This window comes from Halichoerus grypus, chromosome X (genome assembly GCF_964656455.1).
Source record: "Halichoerus grypus chromosome X, mHalGry1.hap1.1, whole genome shotgun sequence".
NCBI lineage: Eukaryota > Metazoa > Chordata > Mammalia > Carnivora > Phocidae > Halichoerus > Halichoerus grypus.
This window is the reverse complement of record NC_135727.1, coordinates 99,328,020-99,345,611: the sequence shown is the minus strand read 5'-3', so window position 1 is coordinate 99,345,611 and position 17,592 is coordinate 99,328,020. Positions and strand designations below refer to the sequence as shown.

The 17,592-nt window shown below is 39.9% G+C and overlaps 1 protein-coding gene across 8 annotated transcripts in view; it reads left to right on the top strand.

Moving 5' to 3' along the window:
• SYTL5 (synaptotagmin like 5) overlaps nucleotides 1–17,592 on the top strand; it is a 290,114-nt gene that overhangs the window by 241,932 nt on the left and 30,590 nt on the right. For 6 of the 8 annotated variants that reach the window (XM_078065205.1, XM_078065207.1, XM_078065209.1 and 3 more), the window contains 2 exons: nucleotides 2,928–3,136; nucleotides 4,202–9,368. In XM_078065205.1, the coding sequence (XP_077921331.1) occupies nucleotides 2,928–3,136; nucleotides 4,202–4,344 (352 nt within the window). In that variant the 3' untranslated portion in view covers nucleotides 4,345–9,368. Of the gene's footprint in view, nucleotides 1–2,927; nucleotides 3,137–4,201; nucleotides 9,369–17,592 lie in introns of those variants that run through there. The other 2 variants (XM_078065202.1, XM_078065204.1) reach the window with 2 other exon arrangements.

The window sequence follows — 17,592 nt, the reverse complement described above, 5'->3', positions numbered from 1 at the left end:
AATGTGTTATTCAAGGACACCTTTTCCTTATTGATTTTCTGCCAGGATGCCTATCCATTGATGTAAGTAGGGTGTTAAAGGTCCTTGCTATTATATTACCATTAATTTCTCTCTTTATATCCATTAATATTTGTTTTAGGTATTTAGGTGTTCCAATATTGGATGCATAGATGTTTACAGTTGTTATACCCTCTTGTTGGATTGATCCTTTTATCATTTTTTTAAAAGATTTTATTTATTTATTTCACAGAGAGAGATAGCGAGAGCAGGAACACAAGCGGGGGGGTGGGAGAGGGAGAAGCAGGCTTCCCGCTGATGTGGGGCTCGATCCCAGGACCCCGGGATCATGACCTGAGCCAAAGGCAGACGCTTAAGGACTGAGCCACCCAGGCGCCCCAATCCTTTTATCATTATGTAATGCCCTTCTTTGTCTCTTGTTATGGTCTGTTTAATTTATTTTTTTAATTTAATTAAATTAAATTTAAATTCAATTAGCCATCATTAGTTTCAGATGTAGTGGTAGTGTTCAGTGATTTATCCGTTGTCTCACACCCAGTGCTCATATCATGTGCCCTCTTTAATGCCCATCACCAACTACAGTCTGTTTTAAAGTCAGTTTTGTTTGATATAAGTATTGCTATCCCAGCTGCCTTTTTTTTTTTTTTTTGCTTCCATTTGCATGGTAAGATTTTTTCATCCCTTCACTTTCAGTCTTGTGTGTGTCTTTAGGTCTGATATGAGTCTCTTGTAGGCAGCATATAGATGGATCTTGTGTTTTTTATCCATTCCACCATCCTCTATCTTTTGGTTGGAGCATTTAGACCATTTATGTTTAAAGTAATTATTGCAGTGATGTGGATGGAGCTAGAGGGTATTATGCTAAGCGAAATAAGTCAATCAGAGAAAGACAATTATATAATTTCACTCGTATGTGGAATTTAATAAACAAAACAGACGATCATAGGAGAAGGGAGGGAAAAATAAAATAAGACAAAATCAGAGAGGGAGACAAATCATAAGAGACTCTTAACTATAGGAAACAAACTGAGGGTTGCTGGAGGGGAGGTGGGTGGGGGGATGGGGTTACTGGATGATGGGCATTAAGGAAGGCACTTGATGGAATGAGCACTGGGTGTTATATGCAACTGAGGAATCACTGAACTCTACCTCTAAAACTAATAATACACTATATGTTAATTAAATGAGTTTAAATAAAATTTAAAAAATAAAGTAATTATTAATAGGTAGGCACTTACCGCCATTTTGTTCCTTGTTTTCTGGTTGTTTTTGTAGTTCTCCTCTGTTCCTTTGTTTTTCGCTTGCTCTCTTTCTTTGTGGTTGATCAGTTTCTGTAGTGTTATGTTTGGCTTTCTTTGTCTTTATTTTTTATATATTTATTATAGGTTTTGGGCATGAGGTTAATTCTTTGAGTCAATGACATTACTATTCCTCTCATCAATCCTTCTTTAAAAAGTGTAATTGACTCTACAAGAAAAAAGAGTCAAACATTTACCCTCACACATTCTAATTTTGCTAAAGCCAATAGTAAGGAGAAGCAGATATCTGGGGCTTTCCTACTGTTGAGTGTGTGGGCCTGAGTCCCAGTTCATCTGTCCATCATTCTTTCTCACAAAAGTTTTAAGCACAAAAGAAATGCTTTATTTGGATCCTGCCATTGCAATTTGCCTCATCAGCCCCACCATCCAGTTCAGGCCTCTTCCTGCCCACTGTCTAGTGGGATGAGGGACTGGCTCCTTACCTATGGCCTCATCGTGGCCTTACAGGGGTGACTTAACATCTTTTGAAATAGTTTTCACTTTATCATGTTGAACATTTACAAAGCAGAGATAATAAAGGACAGTATCTTTGTTCTATAATGAAAAAAAGGCCAGTAACTTTCTAGTAAATTATCTAATTACACTTATATATTGAGATGATTTTAAAGGAACCTCAGATTTTTAAGAAAGCATTAGAAAGGGGGCATCTGGGTGGCTCAGTCAGTTGAACATCCAACTCTTGGTTTCGACTCAGGTCATGATCTTGGAGTCCTGAGATCGAGGCCCGCATAGGGTTCTGTGCTCAGTGGGGATTCTGCTTGAGATTCTCTCCCTCCTTCTCCTTCTGCCCCTCCCCCCACTTGCTCGCGCGCGCGCTCTCTCTCTCAAAGTAAATAAATAAATCTTTAAAAAGGAAAGAGAGCATGAGAAAGCAAAGTTTTTCTTTTGCATGTAAACAAAGACAAAACGGTAAAGCATCTAGGGCAGGTATGAAAGCATCATGATAATTTGGGACCCATGTTTCTTCTATCTTGTTATGGTATCCACCTCACGGGCCAAGATCGCTGCTGGAGTTTTAGCTATCCCATCCAGATTCCAGCTGTCAAGACAATTCCCAGCAATTTCATGCAGAAGCATTTTGTAAACCCTTTGGGCTGGAGCTTAGTACATGGCTATCCTGGCTGCAAGGGAGGCTGGGAATGTAGCCTTTATTCTGGGCACTCTTCTGCCTAACTAAAAAAAAAAAAATGAGTCTGTTTTAAAGAATAAGGAGAGAATGAGTATCAGGGGATAAGCCATCTCTTCTTGGTACACGAAATGAAATCTCAAGTGTTGCAATGTGTCTTCTTTATTGTAAGTACCTACTACCAGAGATACTTTCATTTCAAGATGAGAGAAGGACCAAAATAGGATTAGAAAGGAGAGTGCAGGCATTTTACTGTTGTCCTACTTAAAATAAACAATAAAACCTTCCACTTAAATCTAGACATAAGCATATAAGAACCTTGAAGAAAAAAATCAAATACACACACACACGCACCAAGAATTGTGGGGAATCGAAATAACTGAATAAATAAACTAACTAAATAATTGAAAATGGGGATGCCATTTTCTGTTTCACCGATGGCTTGATTGCATTTTCTCTTGCAGCTACCTGCTCCCAGATGATAGCAAAGCTACCAAGCACAAAACTCTCGTGATAAAGAAGAGTGTTAACCCTCAGTGGAATCATACTTTCATGTTCAGTGGCCTGAGCCCCCAGGACGTAAAGAATGTTTGCCTAGAGCTTACCGTCTGGGACAAGGAGCCCTTTTCCAGCAACATCTTTCTGGGAGGAGTTCGTTTGAATTCTGGGACCGGTGAGGGACTTGGGGACCCTGAGATGGTCTGTGACTAGGCATGGGGCGCGAGAGTGGTTCCTGCAGGTTACTATGTAGTAGATGTACGTGGAGCTTCAGCTTAGCTGATTCCTGAAATTACCACAGATGCTCCATTCCTTTAGCCAAGAATCTGCTTGTTAAAATAAAATCTTGTTAAAACCAAAATACTGCTTCATAGGTTTGTATCCTTTGGCTATAAGTTTAGGATATATAATGTTTATATTCAGTCCTTTTATAAAATATCACTTACACTTTAGTCTAAGTGAATTTCAACTACTTTCGTGGGTGTTATTTCAGGTTTTTCTCAGGAGAGGATATAGGGGAGAGAACGACTTCCAAGACCAACTTTACTTCATCCTCTTCTCAGATGACTCACTGGTTGAATTGAAAGGAAACCCATTCCCCCCCCCCAAAAATAACATCTAATGTTGTTCAAACGGATTGCAGAAACAGGCCGCTGATGCCACAAGACACAACCACAACAGGGCGGACTGGAGGGAAATGACGGTGGCAGAGCACATGTGGTTCCGCAAGACCCTCATTATCCCAGAACTAACGTCAGACATAGAGGGTCTGCACGCACCATGGTCAATACTCCTGTTGAGAACAACCCCACCTCTGTGGTGCTGTGCTTAGTTATAGATTAAGGAGAGCCAAAAATATCTATACCACTAAACGGAAAACTCCCCAGGTCAGAGAAGTGGCCTTGTTAAAAAAGGAGAGCCTCAGAGCTCACTTCAGCCTGTTCTTCTGTCATGTTAACTCAGTCCCGATGAGCCAGCTCTCTGACAAACTATCACAGCTGGGGAAGAAATGAGCCACGCAGGCCATCCTGATTTGTTTCTCATTACCTTGGCAGAAGAGCGTAGTGCCGACTGCAAAGGGAGTCTGTCATTCTAACACTACTCACTAGACAGGGTAAGTGAAAATAAGCCAGTGAAGGACTCTCTGCTCAATAAGGCCCCCTCAGAGGTTGATAGGTGTCTGCCAGAAGATCAAAACATTTCATCTGTGAAGTGTAATGCTCCCTTGTCCCTTCCTTAGGTGTGAGCCATGGGAAGAACGTGGACTGGATGGACTCTCAGGGGGAAGAGCAACGCCTATGGCAGAAGATGGCGGACAGTCCTGGGACTCCTGTCGAGGGTGTACTCATGCTCCGGTCCAGCATGGGGAAGTGTAGGCTCTGAAGGTACCAGTCTCCAAAGTGAGGCCTCCAGGCGCTGTCTGGCTGCCATTTCATCCCAGTATCGGTCTTGGGACCTGGCATTCTGCTTCCCTGCCATTTCTCACCTGAGGGTAGAGATGTCTGTGTTATGAACATTTAGGGTCTTGCCGAGTGTCTAAAAGAGCATGTACCTCTATGTGTCCAGGGGCCAGGGCCTTTTTGATTGGACGATAGAAAGGGTGCCACACTGTCCTGTCAACAGGCAAATTGTGCAATGATCCATAGGCTTTATACCATAAGGGAAATGGTACAAGCTTCTTTGAAACTACAGTTGAAATTTGGACTCCCTAAACTTTTTCTATTATTGAGTTATTTTGCATTTCCTAAAATGGTTTGAGGGATAAAGGGGCCACTCATAATGTAGATCACTTGAAGAGTAAGAAGGGATACTGGCTACCCTTTTCTCACCCTGGGAATTCCCATAATCCAAAAAAAAAAAAAAAAAAGGCATTGTGGGGATGGTTGCTTGGACAAGGAGATAGCTCTGTTATTGTAGCAAACTTGTGGATTAACCAGGTAAGTTTTCAAGATGAACTGACCCATTTTTCTATGGTGACTATATAATTTGTCATCTAAATCAGCCCACTTTTGAGAAGCAAAGAACTAAATCTTTCTACCCGAACAACAGATGTAAACCAGGATCGACCTGGGAAAAGGGAGATGCAGTGTCACCCTAGTTATGACCTAGCAATTAGACAGCTCCATTGTAAACATTTATGTTATAAAATATTCTAAGCCACTAACTACAGGGGAATAAGAACTAATGTACATTTTGAGCCCCTGCATGTATCGTATCTACTGATATCCCATTGGTCAGAGGAAGTCATATGGCCAAGCCTAAAATCAAGAGGCAGGGAAATATACTCTGCTCACAATGAAGTCACGGCAAGGATGAGAATGCAGGAAGGGAAGAAGAATCGTGGCCAGTAGTTCAATCTACTATACCTTCTATTACCTGGAATTCCAGATGCGTTAGCCCCCAAACTTAGATGCAAAAGTAGTTAAAGCTAAAAGGTACCTCAGACCTGGTTCCTTATGTTGCATATTCCAAATCTGAAGCCCCCAGAGAGCTGAAATGACTTGCCCAAGATCGTATAGAAGCTATGACTGTATCCAGACTTAAATCCAGGGTGTGACTTGTTGGCCAGTATTCTTTCCATGTAGCCCTTGGCATAATCTTATGCTTATCAGGGTGGACGGGAGGGCATAGATGAAGGAGATGGAGAAGAGTCGGGTTATTTCAGTATGAAGTTCCTGACTCATTCTTCTTCTGGAGTCCTGTTCTAGCCCCTCAGCTCATTTTTTCACTTGAATTCATATAAAATCTTTGAAAGGATAGAAACGGAATTTTAGTGGTATGAAAGCTAGAATCATCTTCAGACTTATTCAAGCTAATTTTTCCATATTCTGAATTTCTTCTTGAATTTTAAAAACTGAATTAAGAATATATTTAACATTATCCTTGGTAATAAGCAGTCCATTTTCAATATTATTCAAAAATAGGCTAATTCTCAAAAGTTGAATTTATTGGTCTAGTGTATATGGAACATTTTTTTTAAACTCAACACTCATATCCCTATGCCGCTCTTCTTAAAAGTGGAAAACAAAAACTGTAAGATCATCACTACTTCCTATATTGGAAAAATTAATTGTCTGCAGACTTGATCTGAATCATTCTGTCTTCAGTGACATTTTTAGGGCACGTGAGAGGGTGATGTTGGTGAAGTCTGGAGACCTCTCCAATGTAAACAACATAAAGTAGATTTATTCACTAATAATAAAAGTGGCAAAATAATAAATTCCAAAATTTATAGCTTGGACTCTAGATGAGTATAGCTCTATGTGTTCAGACCTTTGCCACTTTTAGAGCAAGTCTCTGTATTATGGTTTCATAAAATCCAGTATCTAATGGGGTATATCCATAATGCAAAAACCCAGATATGCAGAAGTCCATCAGAAACCTGTGGTGGTGCTCTCAGAAAGAAAGGCAAATTGATCTTCAGGTCACTTGGTTTTACTAAGTGTTGTGTAGAAGTACAAATATTTTTTTAAATATAGGTAATATATGTGAATGGCACAAAATTTAAATAGTTCAAAATTGTGAAAAGTAAGTCTGCCTTCTTTCTCTTCCCTCATTCTTTCTTATGGCCATAGGGTATTACATTACAGGGATATAGCAAATTTTTTAACCACGCCTATCAAATGCCACATTAAATATGGTTAACTATGCTGTCTACATTTGGTGGCTTTTCTGAGAATCTTTTCTTTCAAACATCAACACTTTAACATTCCAAATGAGACATATGTATTATGCAGCCATTCCACTTTTGGGTATTTTTTCTACAGAGATAAGATACAGATGTGAGAAATGAGTACATACGAAAGTATTTATTGCAAAAGATAGGAAACAATCCAATAGCCCATCAGTAGAGGCCTTCTGTAATAACATAAATGCCTACTTTCTTTGTTTCATTAGTCGCTCCTTCTCTGCTAAAGATTGTTCAGTGATAAACACTGGATTCTTCCGTGCTCGTTCTTTCTTTCCTCCTCACTTCATACACCCTCTCAGGCATTATCATGTACGGTGCCTCGATGGTTTTCTATGCTTATGACTTCGCACTCACATCTCCAACCCAGACCGCTCCTCTCAGCCCCAGACCCAGATCCAGCTGCCTATATGACATATCCACCAGGATAGCTCACGTTTTCAACATAGTCAAGACTGACCTCTTCATTCCAGCCCTCCTCTTGTACCCCGTTTCTATCTCCCTCAGTGGCTCCTGTCTCAGTACCTCGTACCCTCATCTACCCAGTCACTAGAAGTACTATAGTTACAACCCAGGACAGTTCACCCCACCCTATTTCAGCACAGATAAAAGCACAGAGGGTGCTCTCCAGCCCAGCTCTCCGTATCACCTTCTCAGAAGAGACCGTGGCCTTGCCTGGAGCATCCTCCTCCTTATTTGGAGCTCTCAGCCCTCAATTTTCCCTCAGTTGAATCAGACAAGTTGTAAAGGGACATGGACAAGCTTTAAAGCCTGACTTTATCCATTCAGTTTATCAACAGCACTTGCAGGACACATGGAAATTTATTTATCAGCTCTCATTTCATTCACATTGTCACTGTAACTGGAATCATCAGGATGTAGATTTTCCAGGTCACAAAAATGCCAAAAACAAAGATATTTTGATGGGACTTCATATTTCTGGCCTCTTTTTTCCTTAATAAACTTAATACAAATCTATGACCAATGATCATTAAGTACTTAAGTAACTAATGGATGAATTCACCCCACCTGAATCACAGTAATATTGATCTCATCATCACCTACTACACTAAGATTTCTATTTGGTGGGGGAGGAGAAAGCTATGGAAGAAATAAGGGCAAATCCCACGTGTAGAAACAAAGGAGATCCAACTATCAAGTCATCCCAGAAGTACCTCAGAGTAAAAGCCTATGGCATTTGGGACTGTGATCAATGTTTATTTTTTGTTCCATGTAGATATTTCGCATCAAACTGAGCATTGCCCTTAGAAGTTGGCAGAAGGGCTTTCCTCCTACTATGTATGGTACCATTTATGGCTTCTGAAATTAAAACAAATAGGAGGAGGAAATCTACACAGGCAACACTATCACAAAAATTGGAAAGTTTGAACAATAGCCATGGAAATTGGGCCACATCAAGGATTCCAAAGGATTGTCTGAATCATCTGGAGTGTGAATTTAATACCTTGATTCCAGAGCATTGCTCCAAACCTACTGAACAGAATTTCCAGGAATTTCCATCATTTTTATCAGCTTCTTGGGTGATTCTAATACAAATGGATCACAGTTTGAGAAACACTGCATTAGAAGACAAAATAACTCGACTATGTTGTTTGGACTAACTCTGTGTCGTGATGGCAGATTGGATTTGGCTAACCTGGACATTGTTCATTGCAAGGCAACCATGGTGAGGTGGAAGGAGCCTAACCTCAGACTCAGATGATATTAGCTCAAGTCTCGACTACTTACCAACTGTGTGACCTCAGTCAAGTTAATTATCCAGTCTAGGCCTTGATCTGTTTGCCTGTAAAATAGGAATAATTGGGCTAACTTGGAGTTAGTGAAGACATGAAATAAAGTAATATACATAAATATGCTTTGTAATGCACTGTGGGGGGAAAAGGTCATTGGTGAGCTAGTTACAGCACTCTGTGGTTCATAATCTCTTAGGCCCTTTTTTTCCTGAATGCTTCATTAGGGCTTAATCATTCTATATATAGTGAAGTGGTTTCCAGTGTACAGCAGAAATACAAGAAAGAAAAAGAAAAAAAACCCTTATTTTGTGCTATGTTACCCATCGTGGGTGATAGTAATTTATTTATTTTCAGGCTGGAATGTCCTGCTTCATCTGACTAGATAATAAATATTTCAAAATGTGTTTTATTTGATGGAGAGAAAAAACTGTGGTCCATTTTTTGTTACTAGGTTGTGGAATCTGCAAGTACATCATGTTGCCACACTTTTCCTTAACACCCTCTTCCATTGTGAGGACCATCTCTTTCTGTGGCCCGTTGTCTATCCTTCATGCCAGGGAGATCAAACCTGCCTTCCTCACGGGGATGTTGTTCAGAATCATGCTTTTTATTTGCAGAAGGAAATGTACCATTCTGTTGAAACAAACTCCATAGAAATACAAGCTACTGTTGTCATTACGAGGAATGCATGGTGTTTCAAAGATTCACAGTTGTACATCATTTACCTCACTGGAATTCATCAAACTGTTCTGGTAGAGGTTTCCTTCCCTATTTGGAAAAGAGAAGTGGAATATATAGTCAGTATTGCCTGTAAATGATAGAACACTCATATAGGGTAGTAGATCGTATCTTTCTCTTTAGTATTTCAGCACAAAAGGGGACTTATCTCTGCTTTCCTTTTTCCTTGGTTGAGGCAAAAACCAATACAGCAAGCAAATAAAATCTTATTATTGTTAAAGCATAAATCATTGGCATTTGTGAGGGAAAAAATGTCTCCTTCTAGAAGAGCAGGGAACTAGATACGTTTTTGAATCTAAATATTTTAGTTTCACTCCTTTATCATTAGATCTGTTTACTTTGGAGGAAGGAATCTGATTGCTCCTTCCATGCATTTTTTTTTTTTTTTTTTTGCTTAGCCAAATGTTCCTTTTGTCTTAAGATTGAAACTTGTTTGTGCAAATCCATGAGAAAGGATGAGTCCCAACAACACAACTTTTTAAACCTCTCGCATTCAGAAAGAAGGAAGGGAGGAAGCCATTCCATTACAAGGCAGTTTATGACCATCGTTTATGGTTCTTTTCTTTCGTTTTCCCATATTCATTATTCATAAATAGACATTTTTGAAGAGAGATCATTGGCTTTCAGTTGATGTGAAGAAATAGATGTCTAGGCTCTCCTGAGTCTTTTTGCTTTTGACCTGCCTCATCACCTCCAATTAATCTGTCCTTAATTCCTAAATATCTTCTTACATTGTCCCTCTGACTGATGGGGTGTATTGAAGAACCTTAAAGATGCCCAGAAGGCTTTTTTTCCACATGGATTAATGGAAATACTGTTAATTTTCAGCTTTTTCCTTTCACCTCCAAACCCAGCTCCATTGGAGTCATATGCTTGTAAATCATCTGAACGCACAAAGCCAGTTTATGGGGTTGGGTGGGGACTGTCCTGGCTACTTACCAGGGTGCCAAGTGATAAGGGGCGTTAAACATCCCTGAAAAGGTAATGAGGTAGTGAACTTCTCAAAGGAAGAGTATGGTATTAGCAGGAAGAAATAATGTCTGTTTCAGTAGATAAGTGAGGAGGGGACCCCATGCCTGAAGAGCAATTCATGGTTGAGAAATTCTAAGAAAGGTCTATTTGAAGGCAAGGCTTTTGTTTTGTTGAATAGGGAATACAATTTGGGCCAGACATGAATTGCTAAGGACATAGGGAAAGGGGGGGGAGTTACCTCCATTGGGTGTTTCCTTTGTACCCCTTCTACCAGGCAGGTGTTCCTCAAAATAAATGTTATACAAATATTTAAACAACCTCGTAGAGGGGCACCACATCATCAGGGCAAGAATTGGCCCAACTGAATGCACTAGATCCCCATCCCTAGACTGAGTGTTTTTGTCACAAGTAGGTTGGGTTTTTTGTATTTTCTGGGCCTGAAGATGAGTCTAAGAGTTTAGCAGGCTGGAGAAGGAAGACACACTTTCAATATCCTAAGAACAGCTAAAGACCGTTGGGTCACTGGGACACTGGAACGGGGGATCTCCTCAGGAAGCAATAAGAGGGCTAACTTTCCAAAATGCCAAAGGCTGGGTCACCTACCTGTGAGTCTGTTCATTTCTGCTTTGTCCCTGGCACCCACCTGCTTTGGCTGTCCATTTACTCTCCTCAACTCCTGCTTGGATAGGAAGTTGATCTCTTTGTTTGTTTTTAAATCAATAGATGTTATTGATCATAGCTGTATTAGGTTTACAGAAAAAGTGAGCAGAAAGTACAGAGAGTTCCCATATACACTGCCCCCTCCCCTGCAAGTTTCTCTTCTAACGAATTGTGGTGTGGCACATTTATTGCAACTGGTGAATTAGTATTGGTACATCATTATTAATTAAAGTCCATAGTTTAGGGTTCATTCTTGGTGTTTTACAGTTCTGTGGGTGTTGACAAATGCAAAATATCGTGTATCTACAATTACATCATCGTGCAGAAGAGTTTCAGTGCCATTGAAATCCCCTTTGCTCCAACCTGTAACAACCACTGATCTTTTTACCGTCTCTGTAGTGTCTTGGTCTTTTCTCAGAATGTCATAGAGTTGAAATCATATGGTATGTGGCCTTTTCTGACTTGCTTGTTCCACTTGATGCATTTAAGATTTCTCCGTGGCTTTTTGTGGCTTGATTGTCCATTTGTTTTTATTTCCTTTTTTAATTGTAGCAAGAGCACTTAACGTGAGATCTACCCTCTTAACATGTTTTTAGGTGTATAATACAGTATCTTTGTTTTTAAGTAAAGAGGAAAGGATGGAAAGCTCTAGGAAACAATAACGTATTTTAAAATCCCCTGGAGATGATGGGAGGGCTGCATTCATTTTGCTGGTTTTCTCGGTTCTGTTGTTGGCTCCAAACAACTCTTCCTGTTTACTTGTCTTGCCATGTTCAGGGCAAAATTAGTAACAATACTTAAACGTGTAACATGCCTACTTTTAAGCTTCTGTAAGGGGGAACATGTACCCCAAACCAAAGCTTTGTGCCACCCTGTACTTGCTGCAAAGTTTAATGTCTTTTTCATTAAATTCACTTTGCTAACATCTCTAATGTGTTCTATTGCAAGTTATTCCCGAGTCCTTGAAGATGGCTTGTATATCCTTGAGGATTGATTGTATGTCACCTGTTCCTCCTGTTTTTATACTTAGTTGTCTTCGGAGAAAAGCACATTTGCTGAACTGACACACAGATTGATTGTCTGGTTTTTGTTTCTCAGGGAGGATGATGTTGAACGTGACTCTTCTTGGTGCTCACCTACTGAATCTGACCATCATTGTGGGTCTTGCTCACTTACCTTCCTGTAAATCTGAACCCTGACACCATAGCTCTCTTTGCACTCTCCTGAATAAATCATAGGTAGTGACGAGGGAAGGGTTCCGAAGTGACGTTCATTGAGCACCTATTATTATGTATGGGGTGCTTTTCCAAACTGCTTTGAGCTTTGCTCTTTGTTCTCTGGTTTTCAGTTGAGTTTGGCCAACTGGAGCCAATAGTGGAGATTAGAGGACAAGAGGAAAGACAGTTCAGGGTGTTTATCCCCCATACTCCCTCCCTGCGGGGCTGAAGGCTGTGAGAGGCTGTGTTCCTCTGCCCCAGCTCCTCTCAGGTGGTCTGTCCTAAAACTATACGTACAGTTCTCTCTGGGTTCTGCTGATCACTTCCTCCGCTTACCCTTCAAGCCTAGGGTGGTAAATATCCTTTGATACTGCAAGCTTTGAAGTGCTACAGTACCCCTCACTGAGTTCTTTTACCATGCCCACGCCATTATAATCCTTTCATTATGTCCTCTTCAATTCCCATTTGAGCCTGCTATCTGTTTCCCAACAGGACTTTGACTAAAAAGGATGTCATTGATTGTAAGACACTCCCCACTTCAGAGATGTTAAAATGTGAAAAAAAATGTGCATCTTAGAATCAATGAACTAGGCTAGTTGTGATATATTCCTGGTGAATGAATGAATCATTGAATGATTAGCATTCATAGCGCAGCTCATCTCAAAGACGGATACGGTATAGTGGTATGACAGATGGTGTGTTCAGAATAAACCTCAAAAATCAGAGTCAACGCTGATTCTTCCTAAGTACTTAGATGCTCTTTCCCAGTCTTGAGATGGATAGTCAACGAGAAGGTCATGGCCTAGCCCAGGATTCCTAGTTGTTACACCAGGGCTAAAACATTAAAATACTATGTAGTCATTCCATTTCTCATGAAATGAGATAACTCTAAAGCAAATGCTACCAGTGTGGGTACAAGTTTGCTTTTTGTGAAGCAGTACTGTTGTTGTTTGTGACTCGGAATGAGCTGAGTCTGGAGCTTTCTGCAAGAACAGAACGGTCCACAGGTCTGGAAACACATCAGATTCCTCAGCAGTTGCAGGTAGCTCACATTCACTGCTCTGTGGAACAACTGGCATATATTCTGGCCAAGCCTATTTTTAATAGCTTTACTTACAGCCTAAGGCCTTACTTAGTCTCGGCTGCCTGTCTAGAATTTATCAGTCCTTTAGCTAAAGTCCTGATTGGAATTGCATAGGCTGTCTTATTACAGAAATCTAGAAGTGACTGAGTCTAGTCAGGTGAGTATAAAAGCTGTGCCTTTGGAAAAGTCTACTGTGTTTCCTTTTCCTAATTTGTAATTGTCCCCATAGAGACAAAGGAACAAGTGTCTCACCTCTGGTTCTCCTCTAGAGCAATGCTACTCAGAGCACTGGTCCGTAATAAAATAAGGAGCTTACCTCTGAATTTAAAATCAACATGCTGCCTCCATTGAGAAGGTTTTGCTATCAAAAAATATCAGCCAAACCAAATAATGCATTTATTGACACTGTGGATTTACATTCTGGGGCCAGCTCCCTATCTCTTTGTGAACCAGTAGCAAAATGGTCCAGGAACCAGCAGCCAGTAGGAGAACACTTCGAGAAGCATCACTTCCGAGGGCCCTGGAACTCAGTCCCTTCCCAGGACCATCTTCTAAAATGGCTGCCACTTGCTGAGAAAGGAAAGCATTTCGTCTCATTCCAATATTCCAAGAAAGAAGTGGTTCCTCTCATCAAGCCTTTGAATCCATGCTTAGTCTCAGAGGGCATCAGAAACCCACTAAATAGCCTGATGGGAAGATACTCAGAAGGATTCGGATTTGAACTGTGGCCTGACAGATGACAGCATTTCAGTTCCTTCTGAAGTCAGCTTGTTAGTCTCGGAACACTGTTGCCTAAGTACAGCACCATCCTGCTGGAAAACTTGTTCCTTCTGATGGGGAGACAGACAGATGAAACAAAAAGTCCAAATTCTGTGCACAGAGATCAAATTTCACCCAAGCTCTGACACAGCCATAGAACAAATAGGAAAACAAATCCTTAAGCTGAACATCTTCAGAAATGGCCCCACAATAATAGACCTGCATCTTCCCTCTGCACATTCACCAATAAAATTGGTTCTGATTAACAAAGCGAGATGCCTTCCTCATTCCTATGCTTTTATTACTAAGGAGAAACAAGTGCTATATTTTAAGTGAGTTAAGCATAATTCTCACGTTGCAGTGCATACTGTAAACATTGGCCATGGGCAGAGAAGCAGTGACTTTGGTAAACGTTTCTATCGCTGATTATACCAACATCCTTCTCGCCTCATCGCAAACAGTGGTTCTCATCCCTGGCTGCCCATGAGAATCCCCTTAGAAACTTTTAAAATCCCCCATGCCCGGTCTGTACCCGGGCAAATTACATCATCATCTCTGGGGATGGCACCAGGACATCAGTATTTTTTAAAGCTCCCCAAGTAAGTCTAGTGTGCACCCAAGGTCAAGAAGGACTGACATAAAGAGTACTTGATGAGAGAACTAGTAGGCCAAGGGTGTGGTGTTTGCAGGGCCTGCTGGGAAAAAAAAAAATGCATGCCCCTCGCCTTAGGGCACTAAGCTAAGAAGAACCTTCCAGTGTTTCTTCTGTTACTTTGAGTCTCAAATTTAATGTTGTTAAAAAGCAAGTAAAGCTGGACAGAAATGAATTATTTGTGACTTTTTGTGAAGATTCAATGAAATAATGCGTGTGCAGTGTTACAGTTTGGATTCTTGATGGGCCAAAAGAGTCCACTCATCCCCGCTCTTAATTTCTGATTAATTCAGTGAAGGATATAGAATTTATTGAAAGAAAGATATCTGCAGAAAACAGGAACAGATGCAACAAATTTGAAGGAACTTCCCCTTGTCTACAAGGCACACAGCTACCAGGAACACTCTCCGTGAGTCCTGTCAGAGCTGAGAAAAGAGCCAAATTTTTGGTACGCTTCCACTCCTTTCTACTCAAGCTCCTGTCACCATTCCAGAATTCTGTCACATTCCAGAAACATCCATGCCCTTCTGTTTAGGGAAGTAGTTCACAGTGTGTGGTCTGCAGACCGCTGGGTGTCCTAAAACCTTTTCAGGGGGCCAGCAAGGTCAAAGCGATTTTCCTCACTTGCTTTTTTCACCGGGTTGACATTTGCACCAATGGTCCAGAAGCAATGGTGAGTAAAACTGCACGCACTTTAGCATGAATCAAGGCAGTGTGTTTCTTTGCCTTTATGCACGCATTGTAAATACGTAAAATACCACTTTGAAGAAGATCTGTCATGAAGCAGTAAAAATGATTAACATTATTAAATCTTGACCTTCAAATACATGTTTTTAATTTTTTTGTGCATCCCCAAGTACAAGGGTTGTCACAAGGAAAAGCCTTTGTGCCTTTGAGCTGTAAATTGAACTGGCTGCATTTTTCACCATTATTTTAAAAAACGGGGGGCGCCTGGGTGGCTCAGATGGTTAAGCGTCTGCCTTCGGCTTGGGTCATGATCCCAGGGTCCTGGGATCGAGCCCCGCATCGGGCTCCCTGCTCAAGTGGGGAGCCTGCTTCTCCCTCTCCCTCTGCCATTCTCTCCACTTGTGCTCTCTGGCTCTATCTCTCTGTCAAATAAATAAATAAATAAATCTTTAAAAAAAAATAAAAATAAAAATAAAAAACGGATGACAGATAAACCATAGTTACTCAGTCTTGAGGACTGGGCAGGCAGTTTCTCAAAAATGAACAAAGTGAGCCTGTCACTTCAAGAAAAACAACTGACAGTACTTATTGACAATTATAAAATTTGAGCTTTGAAGTGAAAATTTGAATTTTGAAAAACCTGTATACACCTTTGTGTGACAGCTTCCCAATGCTGAGAGACTTTTCTGATGAGATTGATGATGGCCTTAACTAATGTGAATTTTTTTGGTATTGTTGAACAAATTTAATCGACCTTTGGAAGGTGTGCCTGATTCAGTGAACCAATATTTTCTAAATGACCAATGTACAAGTTAGAAAATCATGCATGGGTAAAAGATCCATTCAAAGTGCAGGATAGACCAATGGACTCTAATGCAATAGAGTATAAAAATGTTTCCATAATGACATTAATCTTTAAGGAACCACTATTTGCTGAGTTTTGGTGAAGGATCAAAGAAAAATATCCAGTTATATAAATAAGCTATTAAAATACTCCTCTCTTGTCCAGATATATATCTCTCTGAAGCCAGATTTTCTTTATATGCTTCAATCAAAATAATATATTGGTACTACAACAGATTAAATGGAAAAGTATATATGAGAATCTAGCTCTCTGCTTTCATGGCAAACTTTGAAAACACTTATAATAATGTAAAATAATGCCACTTATCTCACTTCTTTTGTTTTGAAAGCATATTTAGTTTTCTAAAATATATATCTATGTTAATATACGAGGTTATTATTTTTTCTAAATGAATTAAAGTATAGATTTTTAAAAATTTCTGTTTTAGCCTCCTATTTAGTTATACTTGAAATATAATGCCAAGAATGCTATAATTTTTATACCCATATTATTTTGAGGTATAATTGACATTGTTTCAAGTGTACAACACGATTCAATATCTGTATATATTGCAAAATGATCACCACAATAGGTCAATTTAACATCTGTCACCATATATGGTTAGAAAAATCTTTTTCTTGTGATGAGAACTTGTAAGATTTACTCTCTTAGCAACTCTCAAATATGGAATACAGTATTATTAACTATAATTGCCATGGTGTACAGTGCCTTATTTTATATCTAGAAGTTTCTACCATTTTATCCCTTTCACCCATATAACCCACCCTCAACAACCACCAATACGTCCTTCGTATCTATGAGTTTTGTTTTTTTGTTTGCTTCTTTGCCATTTTAGATGACAAATATAAGTGACACCATATGGGATTTATCTTTCTCTGATTTATTTCACTTAGGATCTTAGGATAATGTCCTCAAGATCCAACCTTGTTGCTGTAGCAAATGGGAAGATCACATTTTTTATGGCTGAATAATATTCCTGTGTGTGTGTGTGTGTGTGCGTACACACACACACATATACATTTTCATTATCCATTCATCCATTAATGGACGTTTAGGTTGTTTCCATATCTTGACTATTGTAAATAATGCTGCAGTGAATGTGGAGGTGCTTATATCTTCTTGAGACAGTGATTTTGTTTTCTTTGGGTAAGTACCCAGAAGTGAAATTGCTGGATCACGTGGTAGTTCAACTTTTAATTTTCTGAGGAACTTCCATACTGTTTTCCACAGTGGCTGCACCAGTTTATGTTCCCACCAACAGTGTAGGAGGGTTCGCCTTTCTCCGCATCCTCACCAACATCTTTCGTTTCCCAACTTGTTAATTTTAGCCATTCTGACTGGTGTGAGGTGGTATCTCATTGAGGTTTTGATTTGTATTTCCCTGTTTTTAATGCTAATACCATACTGTTTTGATTATTATAACTTTGTAATAGAGTTTGAAACCAGGGAGCTTGGTGCCTCCAGCTTTGTTCCTCTTTCTCAAGATTGGTTCGACTATTTAGGGTTTTTTGTGGTTCCACACAAATTTTAGGATTGTTCTATTTCTATGAAAAAT